The following is a 16,675-nucleotide window of genomic DNA, read 5'->3' on the forward strand; positions in this document are numbered from 1 at the left end:
GGGAAGTGTCATTTCGCAGGGGGGGGGGGGGCGCACTGCACCCAGGGGAGGCGCATCGGCGATCCGCCTCGGGTGCCATCCAGGCTAGGAACGCCACTGGATGTCTGTGTGGCCAGTTTACTAAGAATGCTGGCTCCTCCTACATCCCAGTGGCTTGACTTTCTATGTTTTTTACTCTGACTTTTTTTCCCAAAAATTGACCAAAAAGATCAATGCATGGAGCACACAAAAAAAACATCTAGCAAATAGCCATTTTCAAAAACAAAAGGTAGATGTTTTTTCTGTTTGAAAATGGCTGTATTCCTCACTTGAATTTTGGATGGTTTTAGCAAAACATCCAAAATTGGACTTAGACGTCATATCGAAAATACCTCTCAAAGCCGCCTAAGCTCCTAAACTTAAGTCGGTTGTATGTTCAATTATTTTTTGGACTCTGGGCAACCAAAGCCAGAGAAAAAAAAATCAGTTGATGACTTTCTGAGGAATTGACAGCAACATCCGAATGAACACAAAGTACAGCTGAAAGCTCTGTTAACTAAATGCTTCATTTTTCTCCTCAACAGGGCGGTCAGCCCCGAACTCAAGTCATACGCTTTAGGGGTGCTTTTCCTGCTTCTGCGATTGATAGGTAAGTGTAATTAGCTGAAAACTCATTGGCTGGTCGATATTCAGCCTGTGGTAATCAGTGTTTTTGACCACTGCTGGCAGAATTAGACTTGATATTCAGTGCGGGGCATAATGTGAGCATAAGAACATAAGTATTGCTATACTGGGACAGACCAAAAGTCCATCAAGCCCAGCATCCTGTTTCCAACAGTAGCCAATCCAGGTCACAAGTACCCAGCAAGATCCCAAAACAGTGCATTTTATGCTGCTTATCCTAGAAGTCCATTTTAATAATGGTCTATGGACTTTTCCTTTAGGATACCATCCAAACCTTGTTTTAAACCCCCGCTAAGCTAACTGCTTTTACTACATTCTGTGGCAATGAATTCCAGAGTTCAATTACAAGGTTGAGTGTGAAGAAAAATTTTCTCCTATTTTAAATGTACTACTTTGTAGCTTCATTGCGTGCCCCTTGACCTAGTATTTTTGGAAAGAGTAAACAATCCCAATGGAGATTTCCGTTTCACTTATAGCAAGCTTCTTCAGAGGGAAAGTACAAGCCTTCCAAACTATAAGAAATATCAAAAATCCAATTAGCACAAAATACGTGCTGTTAAAATAATAAAGAAATTCAAAAAATTACATTTAAATCTTGGCGATTTCTCGCCTACAAAATGGCCTTTTATGCTATCAGGAACGCCAACATGCTGCCTATCTTCAATAAGAGGGCTGCCCTTTTAATCACAGGAAAAAAATGTAACTGTGATGACATCATAGAGCTGAGAGTGAACCTTCCCCCGGTGGTTAGTGTATCAGGGTTTAAAAAAGGTTTGGACAAGTTCCTAGAGGAAAAGTCCATAGTCTGCTATGAGAAGCAACTGCTTGCCCTGGGATTTGTAGCATGGAATGTTGCTACTCTGAGATTCTGCATGGAATCTTATCACTCTTTAGTATTCCAGAATCTTGCTATTCTTTGGGGTTCTGCATGGAATGTTGCTACTCTTAGAGATTCTGCATGGAACCTTGTCACTATTTAGGATTCCAGAATCTTGCTATCCTTTGGGGTTCTACATGGAATGTTGCCACGATTTGGGTTTCTGCCAGGTACTTGTGACCTGGTTTGGTCACTGTTTGGAAACAGGATACTGTGCTAGGTGGACCATTGGTCTGACCCATGGCTACTCTTTTCCTATAATAGCGTGCCTAGAGATCCATGCCGAAATCTAGGCATATTCTATAACAACGTGCATAACTTAATTGGCTTGACAAGTTAATCAGTGTTGTTAACATCAGATCAGCGCGCACTTTCCTGAATCTTCACTTCACCAGCTGTAAAGGACTAAAATATAGACTTACACATGTGTCCAGCTTTTCCTACATGAGCACGCAGCTGTGGAATGCATTACCACTTGACCTGAAAACAATTTACGACCTAATCAACTTTCGTAAATCACTGAAGACTTATCTCTTTAACCAGGTATACCACAACGATCCATAATAGAAACTGTAACGTATCACTACTTACCTGACATCCTCCTGAATGTTATCTCTCTCTCTATACCTGATTGCTTAATTCTATTATGTTATCCATGTTCTCTATGTAATACCAATTGTATCTTTTACTCTGGAATGGCGAATGCCATGAAGGAACATTGTAAGCCACATTGAACCTGCAAATAGGTGGGAAAATGTGGGATACAAATGCAACAAATAAATAAACATCCCTTAGCAAGCAATAATGAGCATTAATTGTCAATAACTAGAATTTAAGTGCACATCTTGCTAAGCATATTCTGTAATGAACTGCGCCCAAATTCTAACACATGCAGTTCAAAAGGGGCTTGGCTATGGGTGGGAAAATGGGCGTTTTATGAACGTTCCAAAATGTAAGTATGCAGTTATAGAATATGGCCTAGTGTGCGTATATCTGCGCTCAGGGATTTAGCGTATTCTATATACCGCGCCTAAATCTAAGCACTGCTTATAGATTATGCTTAGCCGGCAATCTTTACGGCGCAGATTTTTTAGCCACCATATGTAGAATCTTGCCCCTTGTCCAATCCAAGAAAAACAGTCCATTCTATGTGATAATTTAAACCATGTGTTTCCAAGGTGTGTAGACTATGGATCCAATGTTGCTTATGGTGAATTAAAAGCCTAACCCAATCAACTCCTTGAGAATTTTTTTTGGGGGGGGGCATAATAACGAAACATTTGAAAGTATCAAAGGAATGATCCTTGGGAACACAATGTGCAACCCACGGATCACCCACACAGGAACGATGTTCAGTGATCCTTTGGCATAAATTTCGTGTAGTCTTCCCGACATCCCATTTCATACATAAATATTGTAATATATATACACAACATGTGTAGATGGACAAGTAGTTTTAAACTTCATCTTATCAATAGAAATCAAACAAAAGAAAACATGGAAAAGAAAATAAGATGATGCCTTTTTTATTGGACATAACTTAATACATTTCTTGATTAGCTTTTGAAGGTTGCCCTTCTTCGTCAGATCGGAAATCTTAAGTTATGTCCAATAAAAAAGGTATCATCTTATTTTCTTTTCCATGTTTTCTTTTGTTTGATTTCTATTGATAACCTTAAGAGTGGACTAACACGGCTACCACACTCCTAAACTTAATCTTAAAATTTTTCTATCCATCGGATTAACTCAGACATTTCCAATGTCAAAGGACAAGTCTTACAGTGTCGGCAACAAAAATTTCCACACTCATTCCAAACCGACATTACATCTCTAGGTAATACGGTGAGACTTAACACTCCTTTAGAGTATTTGATCTTGAAAAAGCAACCCTTACTTGATCACAGAATGAGATTCCATCAGAATCCAATTCTTTTTATTTATGCTGGCCACCACTTCCCCTCCCATCTAATATCTTAGAACAAAAGTATCCACCTACTAGGTGGGGCTGGAGATTGGGAGGCGGGGCTGGTGTTTGGGAGGCGGGGCTAGTGCTGGGCAAGACTTCTACGGTCTGTGCCCTGAAAATGGCAGATACAAATCAAGGTCAGGTATACACAAAAACTAGCACATATGAGTTTATCTTGTTGGGCAGACTAGATGGACCGTGCAGGTCTTTTTCTGCCGTCATCTACTGTGTTACTACTACTACTTATCATTTCTGTAACGCTACTAGACTTATTCTCTTCATTCTTCTTAGATGTAGTTTTGAGCAAAAGCTCCCTGTTGTTAAATGTAGGTCTTCTATGTGCTGTCTTGACAGCATTTTTAGTTTTCTATAACTAGGCCTGCGTTTTTCAATCGGTTTGCTGTGGCAGTTGAGGGTCACTTATTAGTAGAACCAGCTTAATTTGTGCCACAATGGAGTGTACATTTTAAAAAGTTTTCATGTCTTTAGCAGTTAGCTGCAGCAAGCAGTGATTCATACATCCTGCTCGCTCCAACCCTAGAGCCTTCTCTCTGATGTAACTTCCTGCTACTTCATAGGCAGGAAGCATTATTATTACTGTATTTATTATTTTTTGGCATTTGTATCCCACATTATCCCACCTCTTTGCAGGCTCAATGTGGCTTACATTTCGTCATGGATACTGGAAGTAGCATTCAATATACATTTGGTTTACAGAGGGTTTTGTGTTACATGGTAGTAAGATAGATGAGGGCGTTAGAGCAGAAAGACATTATAACACATTATAAGACAGTCTAAAAGTTTTAAGCCTATACAGTTACACATGCTGATCTTTGTGATATATCTTGTCGAAAAGATGGGTTTTCAATAGTTTGCGGAAATTGGACAATTCGTAGACCGTTTTCAGGTTACGTGGCAGCGCGTTCCAAAGTTGCGTGCTCGTATAGGAAAAGGTAGATGCATGCATTGATTTGTATTTCAGACCCTTGCATTTGGGAGGATGTAAGTTAAGGAATGTGCGAGAGGATCTTTTTGTGTTCCTGGGTGGTAGGTCTATCAGGTCTGACATATAGGCTGGGGCGTCACCTTGGATGATCTTGTGAAAAGGCTCCCGGGTTGGCACGAGCAGGATGTATGAATCGCCTGCTTCCACTAACTGTTAGAGACACGAAAACTTTTAAAAGATACACGGGACAGTGGATGGGTCAGGTCTAAAAGAGACAAGGGAAGATACCTGGCCACTAGCTAGAAGAGAGTTCAGCAGGGAGAGATGTTGGACTATGGGTGAGGGTGGGGGGTATTGTTATTGGAGTTCCTTTCAGTTTGTTTTTAGAAACATGATGGCAGATAAGGGCCAAATGGCCCATCCAGTCTGCCAATCCTCAGTAACCACTAACTCTTCCTTTCCTTTAGGGATCCCACATGGCTGCCCCGATCTTTCTTAAATTCTGACACAGTCGTCTCCACAACCTGCACCGGAAGGCCATTCCATGCTTCCACCACCCTTTCGGTGAAAGAGTATTTTCTTAGATTCCGCCTAAGTCTGTTTCCTCTTAACTTCATCGTATGCCCCCTCATTTCAGAGTTTTCCTTCATTTGAAAAAGGCTTTCCTCCTGTGTATATTGACGTCACTGAGGTATTTAAACGTCTCTATCATATCCCCTCTCTCTCTCCTCTCTTCCAGCTTATATATATCAAATAAATTTAAACCTAAGCCTAAATGTACAGTAGTACTAGTTTTATCTCTAGTAGTAGTAGTGAACATAAAACTGGAATCTAGCTACAGTTGTACAGTTTTACCTCTTATAGTGTCAAAAACATTGACTCGATCCTCAGAACTGGCACAAATGGCCATGTCTGTCTTCTCTGCTGGATGTCTCCTTTCTTCACCTGCTTTGTGTTCACTGATTTTCTCAAGGTCATTTTGTTGCCATGTGTTAGCTTAAAAATACTGGAACCAACCACTCTAGCAGAAAATGAATGCAAGTTTTGGGGAGTCAGGCCTTGCCTCAGCAACCCGTTTTGATTTTGCCTTTTGTTTGCCAGTAGTCTACGATTCTGAATGTGGCTAATCAAATGAGAAAATGGAATTGCTTCTGCATTGTATTAGTCTCATTCAGCTGTGCAAACGTCTAATATTGAAACACAAATGCCAGATGCTTGACAGCATTATTTTTCTGCAGTGGGAACCAACTGTTTTCCCACCTCCTTGGTCTGGTCTGGATAGCAATAAGATTATTAATAAATATATTTTAAACATAAGATTGGTTTTTTTTGCTATTATTTAGATTGTGATAGCTTTAAATTGAAATTTCAAAAGGCGGACCACCAAAATGCTGCATGGGAAGGTAGAGATATGATTCAAGCATTCAAATATTTACAAGACTTCAGTAAGGTACCAGAAATTAGCATTTTCTTTACAATGAAAAACCTAAAGACGCCAAAACTCAGTAAGTCCTTCAGTTTTGGCACAGGCATAAGCTACAGTAAATGAATCTTGCCTTGATGAATGAAATTGATCTCATAGCTCAAAAATGACAAAAGAAAATGGACTGCATGAGTTTTGGGAAAATGTTCTTCAATTGGGATATGAAAAACATTTTTCAATGGGAGGATGGTAGACACCTGTAACAGACTTTCCATGAGGTTTTAAGTAGAGAGGTGTGGTAGCCGTGTTAGTCCACTCTTAAAGGTTATCAATAGAAATCAACACCACAGTCTCAATCAGTGATGGCTGTATACAAACATCTATATACAAGAAACCCACAGACAGATGCAGCTACCTCCACAACTCCAGCTTCCACCCTTCACATACAAAAAGATCCATCATTTACAGCCAAGCCACAAGATACCACCGTATCTGCTCTGACTCAGGGGACAGAGACAGACACCTTAAAAGCCTGACTGCAACCTTCAAACATAAAGGCTACAACCCCAAAAGAATCTCCAAGAATATTGCCTCCTCCCTCAAAACACCCAGGGAAAATCTGCTACAGTACAAAGAAAAAAAGCCACAGACAGAATTCCCCTTGTAGTGACATACAACCCAGAGCTGGAGAAATTGAGGAAAATCATAAGAGACCTACAGCCGCTACTCCAGGAAGATGAATTACTGAAAGAGATATTCCCATCCCCACCAGTGCTGGCCTTCCGATAGCCACCAAATTTAAAACACAAGCTGATCAGAAGTAAACTTCCAACACAGACGGAAAAAGAAAAGAGCACATTTCCCTGTAACACATGCAGCTGCAAACTATGCCAAAACATTTCACAAGACCCCACAGTCATTCACAAGGGAAAAATATTCAACATAAGGGACTATTTTACATGCTCATCTTCCAATGTGGTATATATCATTCAGTGTAAAAAATGTAACGAAGGATGCTATATTGGAGAAACAGGCCAGATGCTTAAGACAAGATTCAATCTGCACAGACATCACATGAAAATAGCCGGTCCCAGTCAAGCCCCCACCCCTGTGGGCCAACACTTTACAAGACCAGAACACTGCACCAGTGATTTCACAGTAAGAATACTGAAAGGTAACTTTAAAACAATACGGGAACGTAAGACCTTTGAAGTAAGAATGATTGAATATTTTGACACCCAACAAACAGGACTTAATAAGGATTTGGGTTTTCTAACCCATTATAAACCATAAAGCTGTATTTCTCTGTTTATTACCCTCCTCTCACCTACCAACACCCATCCTGTTAGAATATCATTGAAGTGCTTTGATGTCCCCATGCATACCCCCACCCTCCCACTCTGTCAGACTGTCAAAGTAATGCTTTGATGTTTCTCTTATATATACTATCTGCTACCACATTTGCTTATTTCCGATCTGACGAAGAAGGGCAACCTTCGAACGCTAATCAAGAAATGTATTAAGTTATATCCGATAAAAAAGGTATCATCTTATTTTCTTTTTCATGAGGTTTTAGGAACCAAAACAGTGTCAGAACTCAACCATGCATGGGATTGACACATACTGTGGAATCCGCGTTCACAGCTCCTGGGGAGAGAGGGGAGTCATTGACATTATAGGCAGTTTTAGGACTCGTGATAGTAAGGTGCTGGAAGCAGCTCTAGTCCATGACTCTTGGCCGAGGTCTATTACTGCAATGGCCAAATGAAGTAAGTAGGGCAAGAATATCAAAGAAGGGGGGGAAATAAATCCTCAGGTAGTTGCAAATAAAGATCCTTGGCACCAGATACCAGTCTTTGTTCTAACTGAGCTGGATGCCCCCCAAAAAGCGGGAGGAAACAGATGGATCAGAAATGGTCTTTATCCTCTTAGTATTCGCTCTCAGTCCTGGAGGGACACCAGTGTTCATAATATCCCTACTGAATGTGCGTGTACTACAACTCGTAACACCATGTGCAAATTTCAATAAATCATCATTTTAATTTTACCAGTCATCTATTAAATATTTAAACTTTAATATTTTAATATTTTGCCCTTTTATCTCATGCCCTATTTCATCCACTCATCACATACATTGTCTATGCTAATTCCTAAAATATCAACATTAAAGTGCATAATTGATAGCTGCAAGTACATGTGGAGGGGCATAATCGAACGAAAACGTCTATCTCCATGGGCGTTTATCTCCGAGAACGGGTCCGTGAAGGGGCGGACCGAACCGTATTTTGGGAAAAAATAGACGTCCATGTTTTATTCGACAATTTGTGAGCTGGGCGTTTTTGTTTTTCAGCGATAATGGAAAATGAAAGCGCCCAGCTCAAAAACGAATAAATCCAAGGCATTTGTTTGTGGGAGGGGCCAGGATTCGTAGTGCACTGGTCCCCCTCACATGCCAGGACACCAACCGGGCACCCTAGGGGGCACTTTTACAAAAACAAAAAAAAAAGGTAAAAGAGCTCCCAGGTGCATAGCACCCTTCCCTTGTGTGTTAAATCCCCCTCAAAACCCACTGCCCACAAGTCTACACCATTATTATAGCCCTAAGGGGTGAAGGGGGGCACCTACATGTGGGTACAGTGGGTTTGGGGGGCGGTTTGGAGGGCTCCCATTTACCAGCACAAGTGTAACATGTGGGGGGGGGGGGGGGGATGGGCCTGGGTCCACCTGCCTGAAGTCCACTGCACCCCCTAATAACTGCTGCAGTGACCTGCATACTGCTGCCAGGGAGTTGGGTATGACATTTGAGGGTGAACATAAAAAGTTGTGAAACGGCATATTTTTGTGGTGGGAGGGGGTTTGTGACCACTGGGGGAGTCAGGGGAGGTCATCCCCGACTCCCTCCAGTGGTCATTTAGGGCACTTTTTGGGGCCCTATTCGTGGAAAAACAGGGTCCAGGAAAAGTGCCCTAAATTCTCGCTAAAAACGCATATTTTTTTTTCCATTATCGGCGAAAGGCGCCTATCTCTGATCGGCCGATAACCACGCCCCAGTTCCGCCTTTGACACGCCCCCATCAACTTTGTCCGCATCCGCGACGGAGTGCAGTTGAAAACGTCCAAATTCGGCTTTCGATTATACCGCTTTATTCGTTTTTGTGAGATAAACGTCTATCTCCTGATTTGGGTCGCAATATAGGCGTTTTTCTTTTTCAATTATAAGCTGGACAGTCTGTCAAACTATTGTGCAAACCTGCATTGTTGTAAAACACTTAAATTAAATAAACATCAACATATTCATACTTTGCATAAACCATTAAAATATCCACGTGCATTACTTGACACCAAATGTGCTTAACAAAGCAATTGCTACTTCGTCTGTTGACTTAATGGTCAAACTATCATGCATCAGTGTTCATAGCATTTTCCAAATTGTCCAGCTGGTGCTGATTAGTTCCTAGACAGTTCAGTCTGCATTCTTCTCACAACGTACAATGCACCTTATTTATCATCCAAATCACTCTCTGAGTGTATCTTCATTTTTGTCATTTTCAATAATATCATTCTTTCACAACAGATAGAAGAACCCGCTTTTAGTGCTGTTAACCCGACGCTATCAAAGCGTTTCACCGCTAGGGGTTAAACTTCTCATCTTGTAAATATTTCTCCGGCTGCTACCAACAGAATGATTCCCCTCCAGGAATACAGGAAAATGGCACTACCGCCTAAAACTACACACCTAAAACAGTATATTAAACCTATACTATCTTCTTATTACATACATTCATAATATATTGCTTAACTCGAATTTATACAAGCAGCCTACCTTAGGAATATTGAGTCCAGCACGGGACTCCCTGCCGAGCGTCTCAAATACGCCAAAAACTTTAACACTCTCATCGCTCTCACAGGTGTAGTTATACATGATATGCTTTAGATGTAGAAGTGGTTGGGTCGAATGTGGCAGTCAAAGGCTGGTACGAGTGAGTTCCGGTGTCTGCATAGAGAGTTGGATGTATATTTATTGACAAAATTGTTATTCATAATAAAGCTTTTGAAAGAATTATAAGAGGAGTACGTACATTGGATTGTGTATGCAGAAGTCTTTATCTGCCAACATTTACTATGTTACTTTCTAACATCCCCCCCCCCCCCCCCCCGACACATTCACCGTTCTTCAGTTCAGACTTCCAACTGACATCAGCTCAAATCACAATGGCGTTGGCAAGCCAATGGATTGTGGGAGCACATTTTTTCATTATGAATCACAGAGTGGATGGAGCAAGTCTCCTGCTGAGCTGTGGCAACACTGTACAATATGCTTTATAGGAGTGTTATTCACAATAAATCAATATATTACATATAATAGGCATTCCATTCTAGTAAATGAACAATACTGTAACATGATAGTAATCACCATCATCATAATAATAAAACTTTAGTTATTTTTGATGAACCAGCCTCTGATTTAGTGCTTCCATTTTCATCCAAACTTATCCCCAAATGTCAGTGCTCTGGTCTTAGTTAATCATACATCCAGATTGACTATGCAACACATGACAAAGAGATTGCGGTCTGCTAAGCTGTATATCTGCTTCTCTGTGCAGAATGTGAAAATGAGAACTGTGCTTGTTAACAAATAAAATTGTCCGCGATCTGAAAATAAAACAGCATTGAAAAATACTAACAATTCATATTTTCACACACTACAAATTAGTTCATTTAGTACTTGTTAGAATAATAGCAGCAAACCACGGGAGTCCTTCGCCTACAGTCCTGCCAGTGGGTGGCGCTGTTTCACTACCACATTTTCAATAGTGAAGGGCAGGCAGGCTCTGCAGAACTCCAGGGAACCAGCCTGTCCCAAGCAATTGAAAACACAATATTGAAGTCCCCCCCTCCCCCCCCCCCCCCCCCCCCACACACTGACAGCAGTATAGTTGGAGGACTCCCGCTCAGCTTAGAGGGAACAGTACAGCAAACTCCACTCATGCCAACATGCCACCCTCCCCTCTTTCCCCATTCTCTATCTCTGTTAATGGCTCTCGCATCCTCCCTGTCTCCTCGGCTCGTAACCTTGGAGTCATCTTTGATTCCTCTCTCCTCTTCTCTGCCCATATTCAACAGATCGCCAAAACCTGTCGTTTCTTTATCTACAACATTAGCAAAATCCGCCCCTTCTTTTCTGAATACGCTACCAGAACCCTTGTTCAAACCCTTGGCACCTCTCGCTTGGATTATTGCAATTTGCTTCTCACTGGTCTTCCGCTCAGCCATCTCTCTCCTCTCCAGTCTGTCCAAAATTCTGCAGCACGACTTATTTTCCACCAGAATCGTTATACCCACACTAGCCCACTCCTCAAGTCACTTCACTGGCTCCCTGTCCGCTTCCGCATACAGTTCAAACTTCTCTTACTGACCTTTAAATGCATCCACTCTGCAGCCCCCCATAACCTCTCCACACTCATCTCTCCCTACATTCCTCCCCGTAAACTCCGCTCACTGGACAAATCTCTTTTGTCGTCCCCCTTCTCCTCCACTGATAACTCCAGGCTTCGTTCCTCTTCCCTCGCGACACCTTATGCCTGGAATAGACTTCCTGAGCCTGTACATCTAGCTCCATCTCTACCTGTTTTCAAATCTATTTTGAAAACCCACCTTTTCACCACTGCTTTTGGCTCCTAGCTACTACTCAATTGTCTCCCCTTGTTCCTTCTCTCCCAGTACTTCCCTTGCCCCTAATAGTCTTGTCTGTCTGAATTATTTTTAGATTGTAAGCTCTATTGAGCAGGGACTGTCTCTCTATGTCATGTGTTCAGCGCTGTGTGCGTCTGGTAGCGCTATACAAATGTTAATAATGTTTATAAAAAATTTGATTAATCCATTCCTGCCTTTGGGTACCAGAGCAGAACACAGTAAAAGAAAGTTCCATAACAAAACATATACAAAATGTAATATCAAATGCAACAGCCCCGTTATTCACCACTTCCTCAGCACCAATCCCTGGATTCTATATATGGTGCCCAGATGTGATGGACGCTTAAATTTGGGCATGTTCCTGAGATACGCATGCAACTTAATTGGCCACTAACAACCAGTTATTGATGTTAATTGGATCCAATTAAGATTTGCAGTATCTATAACGCTGGGCACCCAAATTTCATAGTGTACAATTAAAAAGGGGGTGTGGCCACAGGAGGGGTATGGGCATGTTAGGGGCATTCTGAAAAGCTGCTCACATTGCTACAGAAGCATTTACACCAGGTTTCGGCAGGCGTATGTCTGGCACCCAAAGTTACGGCGCGGGAATCGGGGCTAGGCGTGATCCTATAAAGGGTGCTGATCTTTTCCGGTGCCCATTTTTTAGCGCTGTTTTGGCCCCCCAAATGTATTTATCCACAACCTCCGTCGCCTCGTGTTTATTTATAGCACCTGCCTTCTGTCTCCAATAATGAGTACCCCGGAAGTGTGCTTGCTATCATACCTAAGAACTGACCCTACCTAAGGGCTCCTTTTACAAAGGCGTTAGGCTCTACGCGCATGCAGCGTGCTCCAAAATGAGACTACCACCGGGCTACCACGTTCCCCTGGTGGTAATTTCAGATTTGCCACGTGCCTGTAACACCTGGACGATTTATTTATTTAGTTATTTCCTCCCACACACGGTGTTTCCGGCTGTAATCTGCGGTTGGTGCGTGCCGACCAGTCACCACACATGTAGCACGTGAGCCCTTACCACTAGATCAATAGGTGGCATTAAGGGCCCACCTTTTTGATGCTGCTTTTAACTCGTAACCCTTACTCACTTGTTCGGTACCCTTATTTTATTATCCCCACCTTAGTAATTCCCTTATCTCTTATTTGTCCTGTTTGTCTGTCCTAATTAGATTGTAAGCTGTGTCGAGCAGGGACTGTCTCGTCATGTTCAACTGTACAGCGCTGCGTATGTCTAGTAGTGCTATAGAAATGATAAGTAGTAGTAGTCTTTGGGATTCCGGAATCTTGCTACTCTTTGGGATTCCGCTCAGAATCTTGCTACTCATTGGGATTCCGCTCAGAATCTTGCTACTCTTTGGGATTCCGCTCAGAATCTTGCTACTCTTTGGGATTCCGCTCAGAATCTTGCTACTCTTTGTCCTTATCCCTTATCTGGCCTGTTTGTCTGTTCTGATTAGATTGTAAGCTCTGTCGAGCAAGGATTGTCTCTTCATGTTCAAGTGTACAGCGCTGCGTACATCTTGTAGCGCTATAGAAATGATAAGTAGTAGTAAGGGCTCGGGCCGGTTTTAGGCACGTGCTTGTTTCAGTTTTACCACATGACCTTTCCCTGTCCCATTTTTAAAAAAGCCCCTTTTTGCGGACGCAGTAAAAAGTGGCCCGGCGCACGTCCAAAACACAATCACCTATCCTACCGCAGGCCACTTTTTACCACGGCTTAGTAAAAGGACCCCTGCTAAAACCTGATTTGCACATTGGAAGTCAGTCAGTTCACTAAATATCTGACCTCATACCTCAAATATGCCATATAATAATTTTATTTATTTATTGCAATTTATTAACTGCCTTTATGAAGAGATTCACCCAAGGCGGCGTACAGCAGGTACAGTTTAACATAAAACTTAGAATTTTGTTAACAGCATAACAGTAGTAAAATAACCAGGAATAAATATAAATACAATAAATGAGGTAAACTTGAAAACAGTAAATTGAAACCTAATAATAGAACTACCGTGAAACAGTATCAAAAATATACACATCTAACAGCACTGGCTGGAATTCAAATATCAGAGGCTTTAATTTATTGAGCGCACAATGTAATGAAATGAAAACCGTTGTACAGCACCCCCTACTGGAAGGAGCAGCACAGGCCATAATTCAAGTAGAGATGATAGCAGAATCCTGCACAAATACCTATTAATCCATCAGTCTGATGACTGCAGCTCTTCCCACTGTATGTAATGGTGCTGTGTCAGTCTGAGTATGATTTACTTGTGTCATACAGAAAGGACACAAATCATTGTAAAGCGACTGCAAAAATTCCAGTGGGGGCAGGTGAATGACATTATTGTGTGATATTTCGTGTACTCTTGCTGTATTAGAGCAAAAGAAATCCTATATTTATACAATAAAGTTTGTTTTCCTTGCTGGTCATCGGGGATCTCTACCTAATCGCTTATAAAACAGCCGCTGGCTATTTTATAAGAACACTAAGTCACTCCCAGACGCACAGGAGGACATATCTTAACGTCAACACTTAGCTGGTGTGTACAACTGGGAAGATTTACAGTGCCACCCACTCATGGGTTATTGGTTTCATATATCATTCCAACAGAAACTCTGTTAACCCACCTAGACCAGGAGATAGACTAAGCCTTCCTAGAACATCACAGGCTTAGAGGTAATGGGAGAATCCCCCATGTTTTTTCTAGTACACAAATTTAAAAGGTTGATACTGCTTAAAACAAAGTGTAAATTAACACAGAGCAATTAATGTTTTTTTTTTCCAGGTTTTATCCCTCCTCCTCTGATCTTCGGTGCTGGGATTGATTCAACATGCCTGTTCTGGAGCACCTTTTGTGGAGAGCAAGGGGCCTGTGTGCTGTATGACAATGTGGCTTACAGATATCTCTATGTCAGCATTGCTATAACACTGAAATCCTTAGCATTTATCCTATACACCACTACGTGGCAGTGCTTAAGAAAAAACTATAAGAAATACATCAAAAACCACGGTGGACTGAGCACCGGCGAGTACTTTGCTTCTACGTTGACCCTAGATAATCTAGGGAGAGACTCTGTCCCCCGAAATCCGTCTCACAGGACAAAATTTATCTATAACCTGGAAGATCACGAATGGTGTGAGAACATGGAATCCGTTTTATAGTAACGAAGGGACGCGTGGATTCTGTAGGATTATGCAGTAAAGGGTCTTTTTTTTTTTTTAAAGAAAAAAAAAAAAAAGAGGTACGGTCCCACAGATGGAATTCTGCATTATGAAATCTTAATGGCAGGGTTTGAATTCTGTGAAAAGGGGGGGGGGGGGGGAATCGAATTGCTGCCAGCCCCTCCTCCTTGCAATCTTCCAGCAGAAAAATGGTGTAGGCATCATGCAACTCAAGGGTTTCCCCGCATAATCAAAAGACAAAATGGCAACATTTCAAAACAAGCAGGAGTGTGTCTATTATTCTTACGGGGATGAGTGCGTCCTTGAGCCTTGTGTCACAGGTGGTAGCGGAAAGAGCAGTGTGTATCGTACGATTACTGTTGAAAATCGGTTGCAATCTGTGTGCCGGTGGGCAAAGAACACAGATTTATTCTGCTGTGCCCCGAGGTGGTGCAGCAAAGCTATTGGAATTGCATGAAAGAAGGGTTGAATCCTCCATTTTTTTTTATTAATATCATGCTCTGGAGGCTGGAGGTGACCCAGTTCTTTCATCAACAGTAAGTTCACAAATCGCTGGCCATGGTTGGCTGTGATTTCAATCTCACAACGATTGCACTCTAGTTGGTTTCCTCATTAGCCAAACATTTCCTTTTTTTTTTTTTTTTTAATATGTTTAATGGATCGTTCCTTGAACATGCGTACACTTTAATCTGCAGGACAGGCTTCCCCCTTAGGACGTACTCAACTTGGCAAGCCACATTAACCCTTAATCCTAGATCACTGCTAGTATCAGACCGGGGGATTTTCACTGCTTTAAAAAGTACACCCACACCGGCAATAATTTTGGTATTTCCCCCGGTAACTTGATACTAATAAACTGCGAAAAACACCAGCATCGAACGCAATTGCAAAACCTCTCTGAAGAAGAGATATCGTTTGCATTGTTCCCCTCTTCTTGTCAGCCAATCTGATACAAAGTAGCAATATGCAGGTTATTGTTTTTGTTTGTATCTGTGGTTTCGTATTAACATGTGCTAATGCAGGGTCTTTTTTACATACATTCACTTGTTATCAGAAAAATTAGCATGGGTTTTACTGAAGAGTCTTCCTTAGTCTGTCCGACGTCTGGTAGACTGATTGTTTATTGTAAATCAGTTATTCATCAACTAGCCGTTAAGCCCGTAAAAACGGGCAAGTATTGCAGCCCTCTCTCTCCCCTGGCCTCACGCCGTCCACCGATCCTCCCCCCCATATCCAGCAACCCTCCTCTCTCCCTTGGCCTCCCCCCTCCCCCCATGTCCAGCAACCCTCCTCTCTGCCCTGCTCTCACCCCATGTCCAGCAGCCATGCCCTCTCCCCCTGCCCTCCCCCCCATGTCCAGCTACCCTCCTCTCTGCCCTGCTCTCACCCCATGTCCTGCAACCATGCCCTCTCCCCCCTGCCCTCCCCCCATGTCCAGCTACCCTCCTCGCCGCCGCTCCCTCCCCCCTCCGTGCCGGGCCCCCTGCACTGACCTGACAGTGCTTCCACATGGAGGTGAGAGGCGCTGTCAGGTCAGTGCAGGGGTCCCGATACGGAGGGGGGCGGGAGCGGCGGCGGCGGGGATGGGGGGAGGGTGGAGGTTGGTTCGCGCGATGTTTGTTTCCAGGCAGCAGCGGCGTCGGCGTCCGACAGTCCGACTCCGTTTCCCTCTCTGTTCCGCCCTCTGACATCATGACGTCTTGACACGAGGGCGGGACAGAGAGGGAAGTCTGTACTGCGCATTTGCAGGTGAGTCAGTCACTTGCCATTTATATGTTTGATATTCTATTCTAGAACCCTCACTGGGGAGTGCCACATTTCCAGACAATAGCATAATGGTAATGTAATGTGTGTCCCTATAGGGAGCCATTTTGTAAAACCACTGAAGCAATCACAAAG

The 16,675-nt window shown here is 42.6% G+C and overlaps 1 protein-coding gene across 1 annotated transcript in view; it reads left to right on the top strand.

The window, feature by feature from the left end:
• The window catches only part of SLCO3A1 (solute carrier organic anion transporter family member 3A1), a 417,332-nt gene extending 402,529 nt beyond the window's left edge, over positions 1 to 14,803 (top strand). The window contains exons 9-10 of the mRNA XM_030192656.1: positions 564 to 628; positions 14,379 to 14,803. Coding sequence (XP_030048516.1) covers positions 564 to 628; positions 14,379 to 14,755 — 442 coding nt within the window. The 3' untranslated portion in view covers positions 14,756 to 14,803. The remainder of the gene's footprint in view (positions 1 to 563; positions 629 to 14,378) is intronic.
• The last annotated feature ends 1,872 nt before the right edge of the window (positions 14,804 to 16,675 follow it).

Source organism: Microcaecilia unicolor, chromosome 1, assembly GCF_901765095.1.
Source record: "Microcaecilia unicolor chromosome 1, aMicUni1.1, whole genome shotgun sequence".
Classification (NCBI taxonomy): Eukaryota; Metazoa; Chordata; class Amphibia; order Gymnophiona; family Siphonopidae; genus Microcaecilia; species Microcaecilia unicolor.